The sequence below is a fragment of the Panthera onca genome, chromosome E1 (genome assembly GCF_046562875.1).
Source record: "Panthera onca isolate mPanOnc1 chromosome E1, mPanOnc1 haplotype 2, whole genome shotgun sequence".
NCBI lineage: Eukaryota > Metazoa > Chordata > Mammalia > Carnivora > Felidae > Panthera > Panthera onca.
This window is the reverse complement of record NC_138352.1, coordinates 40,239,630-40,255,400: the sequence shown is the minus strand read 5'-3', so window position 1 is coordinate 40,255,400 and position 15,771 is coordinate 40,239,630. Positions and strand designations below refer to the sequence as shown.

The 15,771-nt window shown below is 38.1% G+C and overlaps 1 protein-coding gene across 3 annotated transcripts in view; it reads right to left on the bottom strand.

Annotated features, from left to right (window-relative positions):
- Positions 1-1,559: 1,559 nt before the first annotated feature.
- The window catches only part of TAF15 (TATA-box binding protein associated factor 15), a 28,603-nt gene continuing 14,391 nt past the window's right edge, over positions 1,560-15,771 (bottom strand). For all 3 annotated transcript variants that reach the window (XM_060646659.3, XM_060646660.2, XM_060646662.2), the window contains 9 exons: positions 11,107-11,141; positions 10,455-10,487; positions 9,129-9,238; positions 7,983-8,112; positions 5,210-5,302; positions 4,006-4,087; positions 3,801-3,889; positions 3,176-3,692; positions 1,560-1,889 (listed from right to left, as the gene is read on the bottom strand). In XM_060646659.3, coding sequence (XP_060502642.1) covers positions 1,850-1,889; positions 3,176-3,692; positions 3,801-3,889; positions 4,006-4,087; positions 5,210-5,302; positions 7,983-8,112; positions 9,129-9,238; positions 10,455-10,487; positions 11,107-11,141 — 1,129 coding nt within the window. In that variant the 3' untranslated portion in view covers positions 1,560-1,849. The remainder of the gene's footprint in view (positions 1,890-3,175; positions 3,693-3,800; positions 3,890-4,005; positions 4,088-5,209; positions 5,303-7,982; positions 8,113-9,128; positions 9,239-10,454; positions 10,488-11,106; positions 11,142-15,771) is intronic.

Below are 15,771 nucleotides of genomic sequence, written 5' to 3'. Positions count from 1 at the left end.
AGGTCAAGTTAGGAAGCTGACTATAATCCAGAGTGAAGGAAGGCAAGAGGTCAAGACTAGAGGCTTAAATTTGGTAACCATCAGTGTATTAGACGGTATTTAAAGCCACAGCCTGAATGAGTTCTTCCAGGATGAAAATGAGTGTAAGTTGAAAAGGAAAAGGTGATTCAGAACAAGCTCTGAGAAACCTCCTACATCTGAAGGTCAGGCAGAGAAGCAGCAAAGGAAGCAGAAGTCAGTACAGAAAAAAAAATCAGCATGCATAATGCTGAATGCCAACTTTCTAAGCTGCAGATTTGCACAACCCAGCTACCTACTCATTTCCCCTAATCTTGCTCCCAAACCTGTTCCTTTCCCAGTGTTTTCTATTTAAATGAATAGCACATCTACCCAATCACCAGGCTAGAAACCTGACTTCTCTCCCCATAATTTCTGACATCCAGCCAAATCCTGTTCAGTGTCCCTCCCTCATTTCTCAAATCAATTTAGTTATCTCCTCCTTGTCCAGTCACTATCTGAGCTCAGACCAATATCATCTCTCACCTGGCTTACCATTCTGTCTCCAGTCCAGCCTCTCCACAAGGCAGCCATCATCATCTTTCAGTTGATGCCACTCAGGTCAGGCTACTGCCCTGGTTAAAATCTTTTAATGACTCCCTATTTGGAGGCAGGGGAAAAATGAAATGCAAGAAGGACCTTCTCACCAAGCATGTTTACCTCTCCAGTCTTACCTTTTGCAGGGTCATCCTTGAACTCCTCCCTCTAACCACAATGTACTATATACAATTCTCAAATGCAGAGCCTGTTCTTCACTCTCTTAACTCCTGATTTGTTCATGTCATTAGTTTTCTGCTGGGAATACCTTTCCTCACCCGGCCTTCTTACATAGCCAACTCCTACTCTTCCCTCAAGACTTACCAAGCCTTCTCGACTGTACATGACTGGATCATGTCCTTCCAACCAGCCTTCAAAGTACCTTGTACTTAATTCTTATTGGAGTACTTGTCAGACTGTATATTGTCTGTTTGCTTGAGGGGCAACATATCTAGCATCTGGTGCAATGCCTTACCCTTGATAAGTGTAGGAGAAATAGTTCTTTAATGAATGCCAAGTAACATACCCAGCACACTGGTATCTTCACCCTGGCTTGTCATCAAATCCTTACTCTTCCTACATAACCCTTAGACTTCCACATTCCCAGCATCTAGAACGCTGCCCTAAATAAATGGCTCACAGCTGTAAACTGCCATTAAAGTGACTGTATCAAAACCATCTGGTGAGCCTGATATAGATTCCTAGGTCTAGCTCCCCACACTTAACAAGTTTTGACCAAGTAGACCTGGGGTGAGGCCTAGAAATCTAATCTTGATAACCTCCTCGGGTAATTCTGACATGCAGTCATTCTTGCAAATTACTACTCTAAACAGAGCAGGAGCTCAGTATTGTTAAAAGTAACGTTTTAAGTAAATGAAACAGAATGAATTTCCTAATTCTTTAGGGTTACAGTCTGCTGTAACTGAATCCTGAGTGTGATAGAACAATGCACTAATGTACAAAAGTCCACAAAACAAGCAGCCTTTATTGCAGTAATACAAAACACTTTCCATTTTGGCAATATTTTACAACGCACTTAGCTTCAAGGGTTGGAAAGGAGAGGTGGAAAACTAAATGGGGAAATTTCAATGGACATTTCTAAAAGAAAAACTGTCCCAGCCCTCCCACCCAAATAAAAATCCAAATGTCACTTAATTTCACTACCCAAGAAGAGGCCACGAGGAAAGCAGCAGGCAAAACTCTGGCAATTTCACTATGGATCATGTCAGAGACAAAGGAACATTCAAAACAGTCATCAGTATGGTCGGTTGCGCTGATCATTTCTGTAGTCGTTTCTAGGAATGAAAAATAAAGAGCCAGACTAAATTCTAATTTTCTACCAAGGGGGAGCATCAGACACTTCCTCAGGGTGCTGGTGACTGGCATCAGCTTGACAATTTCTGTAAGAATGACACCATACCTAATTTATTTCTCCACTCCTAGAAGTGCTTAATAAATATCTAATTTATCAGCTTTAAGACCCACAAAGTTCCTGGAAGATTTTGCTATCACTGAGTCTTAAAAACTTTCCATCTACAGTAAGGACTCTAAACCGCTGTCAAGCACTCTTAACAGACGAGTGGCATAACAGAAAAAGGAAAGCACACATTTTCATGTAAGAATTCTGGGTCTGCCACTTACTATGTGACCTTGGAAAAGTTACACAACGTTTCCTACTTCACAAAATGGGAAATACATCTACCTCATGGAGCTGAGGACTAAACTAAAGAATAGAAAGACGCTTCCACAGGATTTGCTATACAGTAAGACATGTTCAGTAGATAATTACTAGTATCTAACAATTATATAGCACTTACTGTGGGCCAGGAACTGTCATTACATGATCTAATACAACTCCATGAAGGAGGTATTACTGGCTCCATTTTATAGATGGGAATGCTAATGCTCCAAAGGGTTAAGTAACTTGCCTAACAACACACAGCTAGTAAGTGGTGAAGCCAGAATTCGAAACCAGAGACTTCTTATCTCTGAACTTCATGCTCTTAACCATATGCTATACTAATTCTCACTACCCTATACTGCATCTGGCATACAGATGCTTAGTATAATAATTGAAGTTGTTTTTCATCAACTTTTCTGCCTCTACACCATTCATGTGCACAACACACTCCCATCAGTACCATCAGGAATTTTCATCTGGAAAAGGGATTACCAGACTCTCCAGAGAAACAACTACAGGGTGGCAGGTGTCACATGTGATCTCAGAAAATGCCCCTATGAAAGGTGTGCTCCCCTCACTTAACATTAAGAACCTCTGATTTACATAGTTTCAAATTACCTCTCAATCTCAATTAACTTTAGCCATGAGAAAGAATACCACAGCCATATACACACTCTCATACAAATATAGATTTATGAAACAATTTCCAAAACAAAATGAGTTTTAGAAATTTCTAAGCAGGAAAACTAAATGAATCTTCTCCATCCTAATTGAGAGTTTCCAATGAAAAATTCAAGTTCCAAACAACTGGACATTAAGAAAATGTGACAAAAAGGGCTCGGATCCTAAACCCTAGGAGCAGTAAAATAAAAAGATTAACAAGTACATTGTAATACTCACCTTCCTCCCATTTTGCCTCCATAGCCACCTCGGTCTCCTCCATAGCCACCACCACTCCTGTCTCCTCCATAGCCTCCACTTCGGTCTCCACCATAGCCACCGCCGCCACGGTCTCCTCCATAGCCCCCCCCACTTCGATCTCCTCCATAGCCGCCTCGGTCTCCACCATAGCCGCCTCGGTCTCCACCATAGCCACCTCGGTCTCCGCCGTAGCCACCTCCTCGGTCTCCTCCATAGCCTCCGCCTCGGTCTCCCCCATAGCCTCCGCCTCGGTCTCCTCCATAGCCGCCGCCTCGGTCCCCACCATAACCGCCGCCTCGGTCCCCACCATAGCCGCCCCCACTTCTGTCTCCACCATAGCCACCCCCACTTCTATCTCCTCCGTAGCCGCCGCCACCACTTCTGTCTCCTCCATAGCCACCTCCACTTCTGTCTGCACCATAGCCGCCTCGGTCTCCACCTCTTCCCCCACGACCTCTATAGCCCCTCTCTCCACCATAGCCTCTTCCTCGGAAATCTGCAAGGTAAAAATGCAAATCAGCAAGGCCAGCAGAATAATGTAAAGCACGCTTAATGCTAGTCAGAAGATAAATGCCATGGAATTGCTGTTAAAAAGCTGACCCACCTCCTCCTGAGGGACGAGAATCCTCTGGTCTGGGCTCATTACACTGGTTGCAGGAATTCCTTCGAGCAAAGTTCATATTTCCACATGATCTGAGAAAGGAGGAAAATAAAAATGTTCAATAGTTTCCAATTGATTCAGAACCCCCTCTTGCATCCTCTGACCCCAATCCCAACCCTATTACTGACAAAATAAATGAGATACTTACGGATTAGGGCAAACCCAGTCCCCACTTTTGGGGTCTCCACCTCTCCCCTGAAAGCCTCCACGACCTCTGTATCCTCCACGGCCTGGGGGAAAGAGGAGTAGGGGAGAAAAACTAGCAGTAAACATTAATGAAACAGAGGAAAAGCCAGAGCAAGTACCCATCAATAACTGGGCGGCCACCCCCAAAATGAACCCCTTATGGTAGGACCCTGATTCTTTTCATTTGAGGCTTTACTTAGTAAATCCAAGAAATGTGGGAAAAGACCGCAAGCACATAATACAGTGCATTATTTAATGCACTAAAAAACTTCAAAGTCCACTTTATATAATACCCTCCTTAGTCTGAGAATCTCAGTGATAAAGGCAGAGAAAACATATTCCAAATTTAAGAAATTAAACACAATAGAAATGAATTAAGATGACGGCAACTGTATCAGGGAATTTATAAACTGGTCAGATTACCTAATTAAGTATCATTTAAGCAACTGTCTCCTGATCTCCAGGTGAATAAAAAACTGCTACACAGCTTTCCAAAGGGATTTCTAGAACCTTCTTTCAACTACTTTCTTAGCTATTATGACACCTTATTTACCCAATCTCCTTTCAGTACCCACTCTCACTTTAAGATATAAGGAAAAAGATGGAGTGCCTGGGTGGCTCAGTTGGAGTGTCCAAGTCCTCATTTCAGCTCAGGTCATGATCCCAGGGTCGTGGGATTGAGCCCTGTGCTGAGCATGAAGCGAGCCTGTTTGGGATTCTCTCTCTCTCCCCCCTTCTCCCGTGTGCCTGAGCCCTCTCTAATAAATAAAAATTTCTTTTAAAAGAATTAAAAACTAAGGGGTGCCTGGGTGGCTCAGTTGGCTAAATGTCCGACTTGGGCTCAGATCATGATCTCACAGCTCATGGGTTCAAACCTCATGACGGGCTCTGTGCTGGGAGCTTGGAGGCTGAAGCTGTGTCTCCCTCTCTCTCTGCCCCTCCCCCGCTTGTGCGCGCTCTCTCTCTCTCTCTCTCTCTCAAAAATAAGTATTAAAAAAAATAATTAAAAACTAAAATAAAATTTTTAAAAATTAAAAAAAAAAAAGATTTAAGTAAAAAAACCTAGGGAGAGAAAGAAGTAGTAATTCACACAATAGAGACAGACCATGGACTCAAATTCAAACCCTCTGTACAATATCCAGGCCTATGAGCAACAAGTATCTTACCTCGCCGCCCACCTCCACTTCCACCTCCTCTCATGAATTCAGGTCTTCTGGTAGCAAAAGACACTTTAATGATGTTGCCATGGAATTCTTTTCCTAAGAAAAAAGAATATAATTTTAAAGAAGTGCTACTCCACATCTTACCTCTCAATAAAAATATAAAACTGTCTTGGAAACTTTTAGTTTCAGAGTAATAACAGACATATCCTCACAGAAATTCAAACACACTAGTATTCCAAAGAATCAAGGTAACAGTGTTAAAACATGATTATCATCTACTGAATAGAGCAGATCTATCACTGGGACCCAGTTACTTTTTACTGAGTAAAAAACCCACATCTAATATTTTTTTTATGGAAAGAGCCAAATGCAAAACCATGTGTGTAGTATGCTACCACTTCTTTTTTTTTTAATTTTTTTTTTTTACATTTATTCATTTTTGAGAGACAGAGACAGAGCACAAGTGGGGGAGGGGCAGAGAGAGAGGGAGACACAGAATCTGAAGCAGGCTCCAGGCTCTGAGCTATCAGCACAGAGCCCGATGCAGGGCTCGAACTCTCAAATCATGGGATCATGACCTGAGCCGAAGTCAGACGCTCAACCGACTGAGCCACACAGGCGTCCCAACTACCACTTCTACTTTTTAAAGGGAATTAGTGTGTGGGTGTGCACATATACATGTGTACACATACCTTTACAAGTACACATACGCTATATATTCACTGCCTATTATGCTTCACTCTCAGCAGGGGAAAGATCACTGGGGATCAAAGGTGGAAAGAAAGCTCATTTTTCACTATACACTTCTGGTACAGTTTGAAACTTTTTTATCATATGCAAGAATTAGCTTTAAAAATAATACATGCAAAAAACTGCATACATATGTAATTACATACATGCACACATACATATATTCTGCAGCCTCACAGCCTTAGAGACAGGAATTAATCTTTTTATTTTGTATTAAACAAGAGAACTGACATATAAGGAAAAGGTACCCAAGGATTTTATAAAATGGTCAGAATTGCAGGAGCCTTAGCTCCCTGACCAAAGCACTCATCATTGTGGCTGGCAACTTTTCACAGTACCAGACAGTATAACATAAGAAGCCACTCACAGATCAGTATTTTCAAAGCTGTAGAATGAATGACCTGAACTATGGAGTTAGGTTTAAGAGGCTCATATGCCCTGTGGGCAACAGGCACAATAATTTTTGAATATGTATGAGCAAAAGAGATTGCTTTTTAATTCACCAAAACTATGGCAAACACAGAAAAGTGAGGAAAAATGGACCTAGCCTTCAATAGCAAGGTGCTAGTCCTGACAGATTAATGCAAAAAGGTAAACAATATTAAGGTGAGGACAGATAGAGAATCCAATCTCATTTTTGAAGAGGAAATGCAATTATGTTTTTGAAAGACACAGGTACAATAATCTCAGAAGTGGAAGGGACCTCAGGTGTCTGTCAATCTAATTAGCACGGTTAAGTCCTTTAGAGACAGTGGAGCCAGACTGCCTCAGTTTGAATCCTGACTCTGTCAATTATGCTATGATCCTGGAAATTATAGAGCTTCTTTGTGCTTTAGTTTCCACATCTATAAAATAATAATAGAGGGTTTGTCTCATAGGGTTACTGTGAGGGTCAAACTGAGGATCATGTAAAGCTTTTAGAATTATGCCTAGACTATAAACCACAGTTAACATGCAGTGTTACTTCTTATTAGGGTACAAAACAATGAATTTCTAATAACATGGGGAAATGACTATTAAAATGTTAAGTGAAAGAAGCATGAAACAAAACTACATTTGGAATATAATGATAAACTATTTTTAAAATACATTTTAAGAGTGGAAGGAAATGTAAGTAAAAAATATTAGCCGGGGGTGCCTGGGTGGCTCAGTTGGTTAACCGTCCAATTTCGGCTGAGGTCACCATCTCGCGGTTTGTGAGTTTGAGTCCCGTGTCAGGGGGGTGCTGACTGCTGACATCTGACATCTGACATCTGACATCTCAGAGTCTGGAGCCTGCTTTGGATTCTGTGTCTCCCTCTCTCTCTGCCCCTCCCCTGCTCATGCTCTATCTCTGTCTCTCAAAAATAAATAAATGTTTTTAAAAATTTAAAAAAATATATACTATCAGGGCACCTGAGCATCTGACTTTGGCTCAGGTCATGTTCTCACAGTTCATGAGTTCCAGCCCTGTGTCAGGCTCTGTGCTGACAGCTCAGAGCCTAGAGCTTGCTTTGGATTCTGTGTCTCCCTCTCTCTCTCTCTGTCCCTCTCCTGTTTGCTCTCTGTCCGCCCCCTCTAAAAAATAAACAAACATTAAAAAAAAAAAAATTCTTTTTTAAATATTATCAACGGTTATCTCTGAGTAGAAAGGACTGGATGCTTTACTGCTTTCTTCTACTTTCCCATAGTTTATTTTCAGGGGAAAAATGTCTTACCATTTCTTCCAAATATGTATTAACTTTATATTTGAAGGGAAATTAATCTAAATTTACAAAGAACAGATTTAAGCAGGCCAACCCTCTAAATCTCCATCAGAGTGGCTTCAAGCACGAGGCATGATAATAAGGAAATATTTGAGACAAACAAGGAGAGAGCTCATCTGTCTCATTTCTAAAGGTATATAAAAACTCTGGCCTGTTTTTTTAATAGAATACCCACAAAAGTAAACATGAAAATAACCAGTCTACCAGAATATAGTTTGACTTCAAGACTGGACAACATTTATCCAAACTGCATATTGAAACTGTATGAATGAGGTATATACCATCGAACCAGTCAATGGCTGCCTTAGCTGAAGGAGGGTCATCGAATGACACTGTTGCCTCTCCTTTGGGCTTCCCTGTGTCCTTGTCTGTATACAGATTTATCATTGGTTTTCCAGTCTTCTTATTTGTCTGAGAAACAAACAAGTTGGTATTAGTGTTTTAAGAAAAAGTGATCATAAACCAGATAAAGATTTTTTAAAAAGGAATTCACATATACATACTACAAATACTATGTACCTAATATAAAAATGAGGTTATCTATAGGTTCTGAAAAGGAAAATTCTCTTAAGATACATTAAGTAAAACCCAAGCTATGAAAACAATACATAATACACTGTTTTATCTATGTATAATTTCTTTAAACCCACACAAAAAAATGTAGATAATGCTTCAGGTAAATATATACCTTATAAAACATTTAAAAAAAGGTCAGAAAGAATGTACACCAGGCAAATTTAACAGACTGCCACTAATGTATACACACTGAAGCTGGCTGGGATGGGAGTGGAAGACAAAGAATGTTTACTCTTCAGAACTGTGTGAATGTTTTACATGTCATGAGTAAAAAATTTCTTAAGAAATTTTAACTCCCAAAGAAAGAAAAAACATGAGTATTACACAGAAACCAAACAAGAACAATTGCAAACTGATTTCAGGCAATTGCTACAATCTACTAACACTATTCTAACTGCTGCTTTCTAGTTGAAAACATGAAAATTACATGCATGAAACAAACAGTACACAAGACACAAGTAAACAATGAATAACATAGTTATGGAATAAAGCATTATATATTGGGCTAATGTACAGCTCAGTTCGCATATACTGGCATTTCAGAATCCATAAAATGTTCTCACAATCTCATTTCGTTCTCACAATTTTAGGACCTAGGCAGAGACTATTTTTAGAGCCCAAGATTGAAAGCTAAAGCTGTGGCAGGCTGTGGAAAGACAAACACAAGGAATAAAATTTTCATGTATTTAGCAAATTTAGCAAAAGGCCTACAGACATGGGTGATCATGTGTATAAGGGAATTTTAAGAAACAAACCTTACTGGATATGGGCTTACAACGTAATCTATGTATCTTAACTAGAATTTGTTAATAATTATGAGATTTTCAACATAAGCTATACTTTCTACTCACCTTAATAATTCCTATTTGCTTAAAGAACTCCCCTACTTGATCTGTAGACACACCCTCCCCAAGTCCTTGCACAAAGATTGTGTTGTTATCTGAATTATCAGATTCTGAATCTAAGGGGAAAAAAATTATGGTTAATTTTACATATCCTTGGTTTTACTGCATCCTGTTTAGTAATCAAGAGCAATAACTAATTGTCCAATATTCAACTGTTTCTATGACCAAAAGGAAAAAGAACCAATATACAAAAAAATCTTGTATCAACAGGCAAAGTGGTCACCAGTTTTTTGGTAGCAGGCCAATTCTTACAACTAAACTGCAGTTAAAGTGGATCAAGTCCACACTATGTGAAATACAGACCAATTAAGCAGATCTTAGAAATCTTGCTCTTTAGATTCAGATACAGGGCTAAAGTTCATGAAGAGATGAAGAAAGTTAGTATAAATCAGCATTCCTTTCTTTGGAGAGCTTTAACTCTTTATAGCTAATCAATACTTGTAAGGCTCTCTAGTAGAAAATTCTCCAAATCTGACACTTTGGAGTTCCAAGCAAGGCAACCACAAGTGCTGGTTTCTTGTCCATTGCAATAAACTTTGTAGATACCAGAGCGTAAGGGCACCTTGACACACACCTTACCTTACACGCACACTTTTGGATTAATACAACAAAGTAAGAAAGGAGTACAAAAATTCATCCATCAAGGGATAATTCAGAAATTGCCTTCCATATAAAATACTTTGGCATCTTAATAAAAATAAAAGTTCTGGTTTCAATATATATTAGAAGTTTTTGCCTCCAATATATTTTTAATAACTAAATCATAACTCCCAAAAGGCTGCAGGTGGCCTTGAATTTCATTCAAAAATAAAAGCTACATGAAATGAGTGACTTCTGCCTAGAGTAAGACAATTCTCTCAGGTAGGAACTTCGGTTTCTTAAGCCCACTAGGCAGACTACCAATCCAATGCAGTATTTTCTTAAACATAGTTTTTCTACTTCTAATTCCCCAATGATACCAACTCTCTCGTCTGACATGTAGTATTTAAATAAATAATGTTAATTAGCAATAAAAAATCAAGTTTTTTCTTCACAAAAGAAAAAGCAGAATATGGGAAACCACAAACACAGCAATTTTCCCCAGCAAACTTTCCAATCAATTTCCCTGAAGTTTTCTTTCTGATGTATTTTTAGAAGTGAAGCTCCCCAATTCCGGAAGCACTGTCAAATTAAATCTTCCTCCTGTCTTAACTCCTCCAACTTTTTTTCCTTGAAAAATTGGAAAACTAATAGTCTCTTAATGGCAAAGTCACAAACTACCATAAACCTTACCAGCATCTGGTCTGGGTCCATAATCCCTGTGACCTAAGGGAAAAGAAAAGAAAAAGAAAAAAAAAGCTATTTAAAGCAACTCATTAGAAATCATGAAAAAATAGTAATAAAAACCAAGGCATGAAAAGTCAAAACTTCCAAAATCCTTGAAAGTCAACCATCACAGATTTACAAAGTAAATATATAAATTAAGTTTTATTAAGTTTAAGAAATCAAGATGAAAGTCACTATTTCCTTAAACTTGTCCCAGACAGTACCCGCCACTTTGGCATTATGCTAGTTATCACTTTTGTTAAGCTCTGGTTGTGAAGGCTGATTGGAAAACCCTAATAATTTAAAAACACCATGTCAGCTACCTTTATTAAAAAATGTATTGTCAAAATCCACTGAAAGTCTCATTCATTGGTCACCACAGACTCTTTCATGCAAATTCACTGCGTAGAAACCCACTGGACTGTTTGAGATCAACTCTGACTTTTTAATGTTTTCTTTGACATATATATATGTATATATATTTAATTTTTTTAAAGCACACAACACACACCAGCCTCAACAGAGTAAGAAAGGGCTTAGACTGCGTCTGCGGGATATTGGTGGCTTTTAGATTTATATAGCATTTCCACTGAAACATTTTGGGATACTCAGCACTTACCACCAAAATTTTTGAAGCCACCGCGGTCACCACCACTGCAGAGGAAAAATTGAAGAAATGATTTCTTCCTTAAGTCTCTAATGTGCTGAGCCCTGGGCTCAATCTACACTTAACTGTCATAAGTAGAGCGCCTAGGGAAACAGTAGCACCTCTAACTTTCCAGTAAATTCTATTTCATAGACTCCAAAATGTTTTCACCTAAGTGTTTTCCCAAGAATCTATTTCCACAAGGGTTCCTTTTCAAGTTTACTACAGAATGTATCTAAACTACTTTTAAAATCTTCCCAACCCCACGCCAAAGGGATTCTATTCATATCATAATTTAAATGCTGGAGGCACAGAATGAAGAATGATAAACTAGAGCAAACATTCTTTCCAAGGGGATATTTTTTAAAATATGAGAATAAAGGAAAAAGACTGAAGAACAATATAAAGCTAGGTTAAGATTTTGATAGCAGAATAGGTGAGGTAAAAACTTTAGTATGTTCTACTGTGAAACCAAATTATGGGTTTTATGAGATTAAAAAAAGGTATAAATATACACAAAAGTGAGCCTGAAAGTAGTCTTAAAAAATCTCAAATCATTCAGAAATATGATAAAATGAGCACTAAAAGAAAGCATAACTTAAAACAGCCCTCCTATACCCAATATAATATACTAGATCTCCTCATATCAGAGCTACTGAGATTCATGCTGCCAAATGCTCTGTAACACCAATCAGTAGACCAGATCAGAGACAGAATGCAACATACTCCAATATCCCAGCTACCTACAAGAAAATGACTCTATCTGGCATATTTCCACTACCAGATAAGTCAATAGTCCTTGTGTGTATAAATTTATATAAAAAAATCAAGACACTGTCTAAATACTCATACATTAAAAGCTTTTCTCTTGACTGAAGTAACCCTCTAGAATTCATGTGCTGTCATGGAAATAAAAACACCCAGTTTTCAGATGGTGATATCTAATATTCTACTACCATTAATCTTCTACTATAATCCAAAAAATTAACCCAATACACTAACGTCTCTTCACTGCTTAAAGCCTCTCCTATAATACCAACACAGCCCCTTCTAGTCTCTAGATAGATGGCTTTTCTGAGCCATCCTGAAAAAATCACCTCAACTAAATGAGAAAGCATTCTTCTTTTATAAATCTCTTCTGCTACCTTGATGTAAAAAATATCCCCTTGCAACCAGCTTAGTATAGACAAATGCATCTTGATCTGCTATTAATTTTACTTGTTTTCCAGGAAAACTATAAAAAAAAATAAGGCTATTTCAAGGCTATAGAGACAATATAAAGCTCAAGTCTTTTATATACATATAGTTTCCCATTGAGTCTCTAAAGACCCGTCTTTCAGAACAGTACCCAAGCTCTCCCTACACTTCCAAATGACCTGTGTATCACCACTTAACTCTTTTAAGAAAGGAGAGCCAACAGAGAATAAACTGCCAAAAATCTTATTATTAGAAACCAAAATATCTCTGGTTTCTTCAAAGATGATCATGAGAACTCAAAAAAAATTTTTTAAAGTGAGGAATGAACTAGTGAAAATATCAAGCCCATATTCCTGTCAGGAGGTTAAAGTCCCCAAGATAAAGTAGATTCTTTAAATAGGAAATTTTCAAATAAGTGCTAGAAGAGACCCCTTTTAATTATTTTGCGGTCATGTTAACCAAATACCAAACTGTTCATCTGGCCACAGTGGAAAGAAATTTTGAAACTGTATACATCAGCTAATTCCTGTCATTTCTATTCTGGCCAGCAACATAACTTTGAACAATAAAAAAAGCAATATCACTGCAAAATAGAAGTGCTATAAAACAAATGACATTTGGGCACCTGGGTGGCCCGGTCAGTCAAGCAACTGACTTCAACTCAGGTCATGATCTCATGGTTTGTGAGTTTGAGCCCCGCATCAGGCTCTCTGCTGTCAACAGAGCCTGCTTCAGATCCTCTGACCTCCTCTCTCTCAAAACTAAATAAAAACATTAAAAAAGTGATATTTGAATAGGTTTATTATTTCCTGTTTCTCCAGAGAATGACATTTTAACTTAAGTCACATATACTGAGCATTTCCTTTGAAAATACAGCAGCTGCTTAAGATTTCAACACAATGGCCATAAATATGAAAACACCATAGTCTGTTTGAGAAAGTACTAGTCTTCAAACTAAGAGACTCAGGATATAGTCTTTACTATCACTGATCAATCTTGAAAAATTAGACAAATCCGTAATTCTCCTAGGCTTCAGTATCCTCCTTCACAAAATAAGAGTTTTTACATCCTTGCTGCTACTCAAAGGGTGTTCCAGGGAAGAACAGTATAGGCAGAGCCTGGGAACATCTTAGAAGAGCAGCATCTCAGGCCTCACCTCATACCTACTGAATTATAATCTGCATTTTAATAAGATCCCCAAGGAATCCCCACATGTAAAGTTTGAGAAGCACCTGTCTAGATGATGTAGAACTCTAGGTGAAGCTTTCTTTCAAGTTCAAATGTTTCAATCATTTTTCTCTTCACTTATTAAGAAATTCCATATTAACATATTCTATTACAATCCCTTATAAAGAAATTAATTATATTAAATATACTAAATAAACCTCAAATAGCACTAGAAGATGGGCCTGTGGTTAAGAATCTTTCAAACCTGTAGTCAAGTTTCAAGTCCCTTTTCCATATACTAAGTTAAAGCTTCACTAACCAATTAGGCCAATGAAGTTATGTGAAAATCTAAGCCAAGATGTTACCACAACACTTTTTCTTCCCAGAAAAAGCAGCAAACTTGTACACATAAAGAATTCCTAAAGTAAATATATATTAAGGTGAAGTAGTAGAGGTATTTAATGTAGAGTTTAGACACTCAGATTTATGGCTGAGCCCCCTGCATAAGAACCCCAACTGTATATTCTTGACTCAACTACAGAAATTGTCCCCCAAGTTCAAAACCACAATGAGCAGCCTACCCTAAGGTAGACTCTGAGGGTTCTTCCACTGTTACGGTATTACATATTTAGAGAAAATGGTCATTCAATTTCAGATATTAGTCGAGAAAAAGTTCTTTAACAGAATCTCTACTACAAATCTTTAATTTAAAAAAAATCTAGGGGCGCCCGGGTGGCTCAGTCAGTTAAACGTCCGACTTTGACTCAGATCATGATCTCGCAGTCCATGAGTTCAAGCCCCACCTCAGGCTCTGTGCTGACAGCTCAGAGCCTGAAGCCTACTTCAGATTCTGTGTTTCCCTTTCTGTCTGCCCCTCCCCCACTCACACTCTGTGTGTGTCTCTCTCTCAAAAATAAACATTAAAAAAAAAATCTAAATATGTCTATTCAAAGACTTAAACAGCCAAAAAGTAAAAGGACAATACAGAAAATTCTGTTCCCAGAAAATCCATTATCTAGAGAGAAAAAGGAACTTAGCTAAAATTTTTAAAAGACCAGTTAAAAACAAACAAACAAAAAAAACAACCACTGTGCTTATACTTTCATAGTAGTAAATCCAAAATACAATTTTTTAGGTGTGAAGAAGACTAACACTAATTCCAAATGTAAATGATTGGATGGATTTAAATACCATTCTCAACACTAGATATATTTATGTTTTATTTCCTCCCATATCTTGTATTATGTGGTAAAAAGGCTCTCTGGATTCAACATTTACCCACATTTCAGAAAGCCAATATATCTATCATTCTAGAGCTACACTGTCCAATACAGTATTCAATAGCCACCTGTGGCTAATAATCATTTGAAATGTGGACAGTCTAAACTGAAATGTAAATATAAAAAAAATATACATTTAGATGCACTCTAAATACAAAAATACAAAATGGATTTCAAAGTCTTAGTATGAAAAAAGCAATGTATAACCTCCAAAATTTTTGTACTGATTACATGATAAAATATTTTGGGTATATTAGATTAAGTAAAATATATTATTAAAATTAATTACACCTGCTTACATTCTTTTAACATGCCTACTAAAAAATTTTAAGTTACACAGGGCACCTGGATGGCTCAGTCAGTTAAGCGTCCAACTCCTGATTTCAGGTCAGGTCATGATATCATGATCCGTGAGATCAAGCCCCATGCCAGGCTCTGCGCTGATAGTGCAGAGCTGGCTTGAGATTCTCTCTCTCTCAAAATAAATAAAGTTAAAAAAATTACATATGTGGCTCACATTTGTGACCCATATTACATTTATATTGGGCAGTGCTATTCTAGACTATCACCCGAACATTTTAAAGGGAACTAATCAAAAATTCCTGTAAGACACTCAAAATTCAAGATGACTTTTTTTTAAGCTTAAGATATTGAAGCCTGGGGGCACCTGGGTGGCTCAGTCAGTTAAGCGTCCGACTTCGGCTCAGGTCACGATCTCGCGGTATGTGAGTTCAAGCCCCGTGTCGGGCTCTGTGCTGACTGCTCAGAGCCTGGAGCCTGTTTCAGATTCTGTGTCTCCCTCTCTCTCTGACCCTCCCCCGTTCATGCTCTGTCTCTCTCTGTCTCAAAAATAAATAAACGTTAAAAAAAAAAAATTAAAAAAAAAAAAAGATATTAAAGCCTGAAAAGAGTTACTTAATTTGATGACTTAATCATGAAAAATGGCAATCTATAAAGTTCTGGCAATTTTGCAATGCATTCATCACAATGCTGA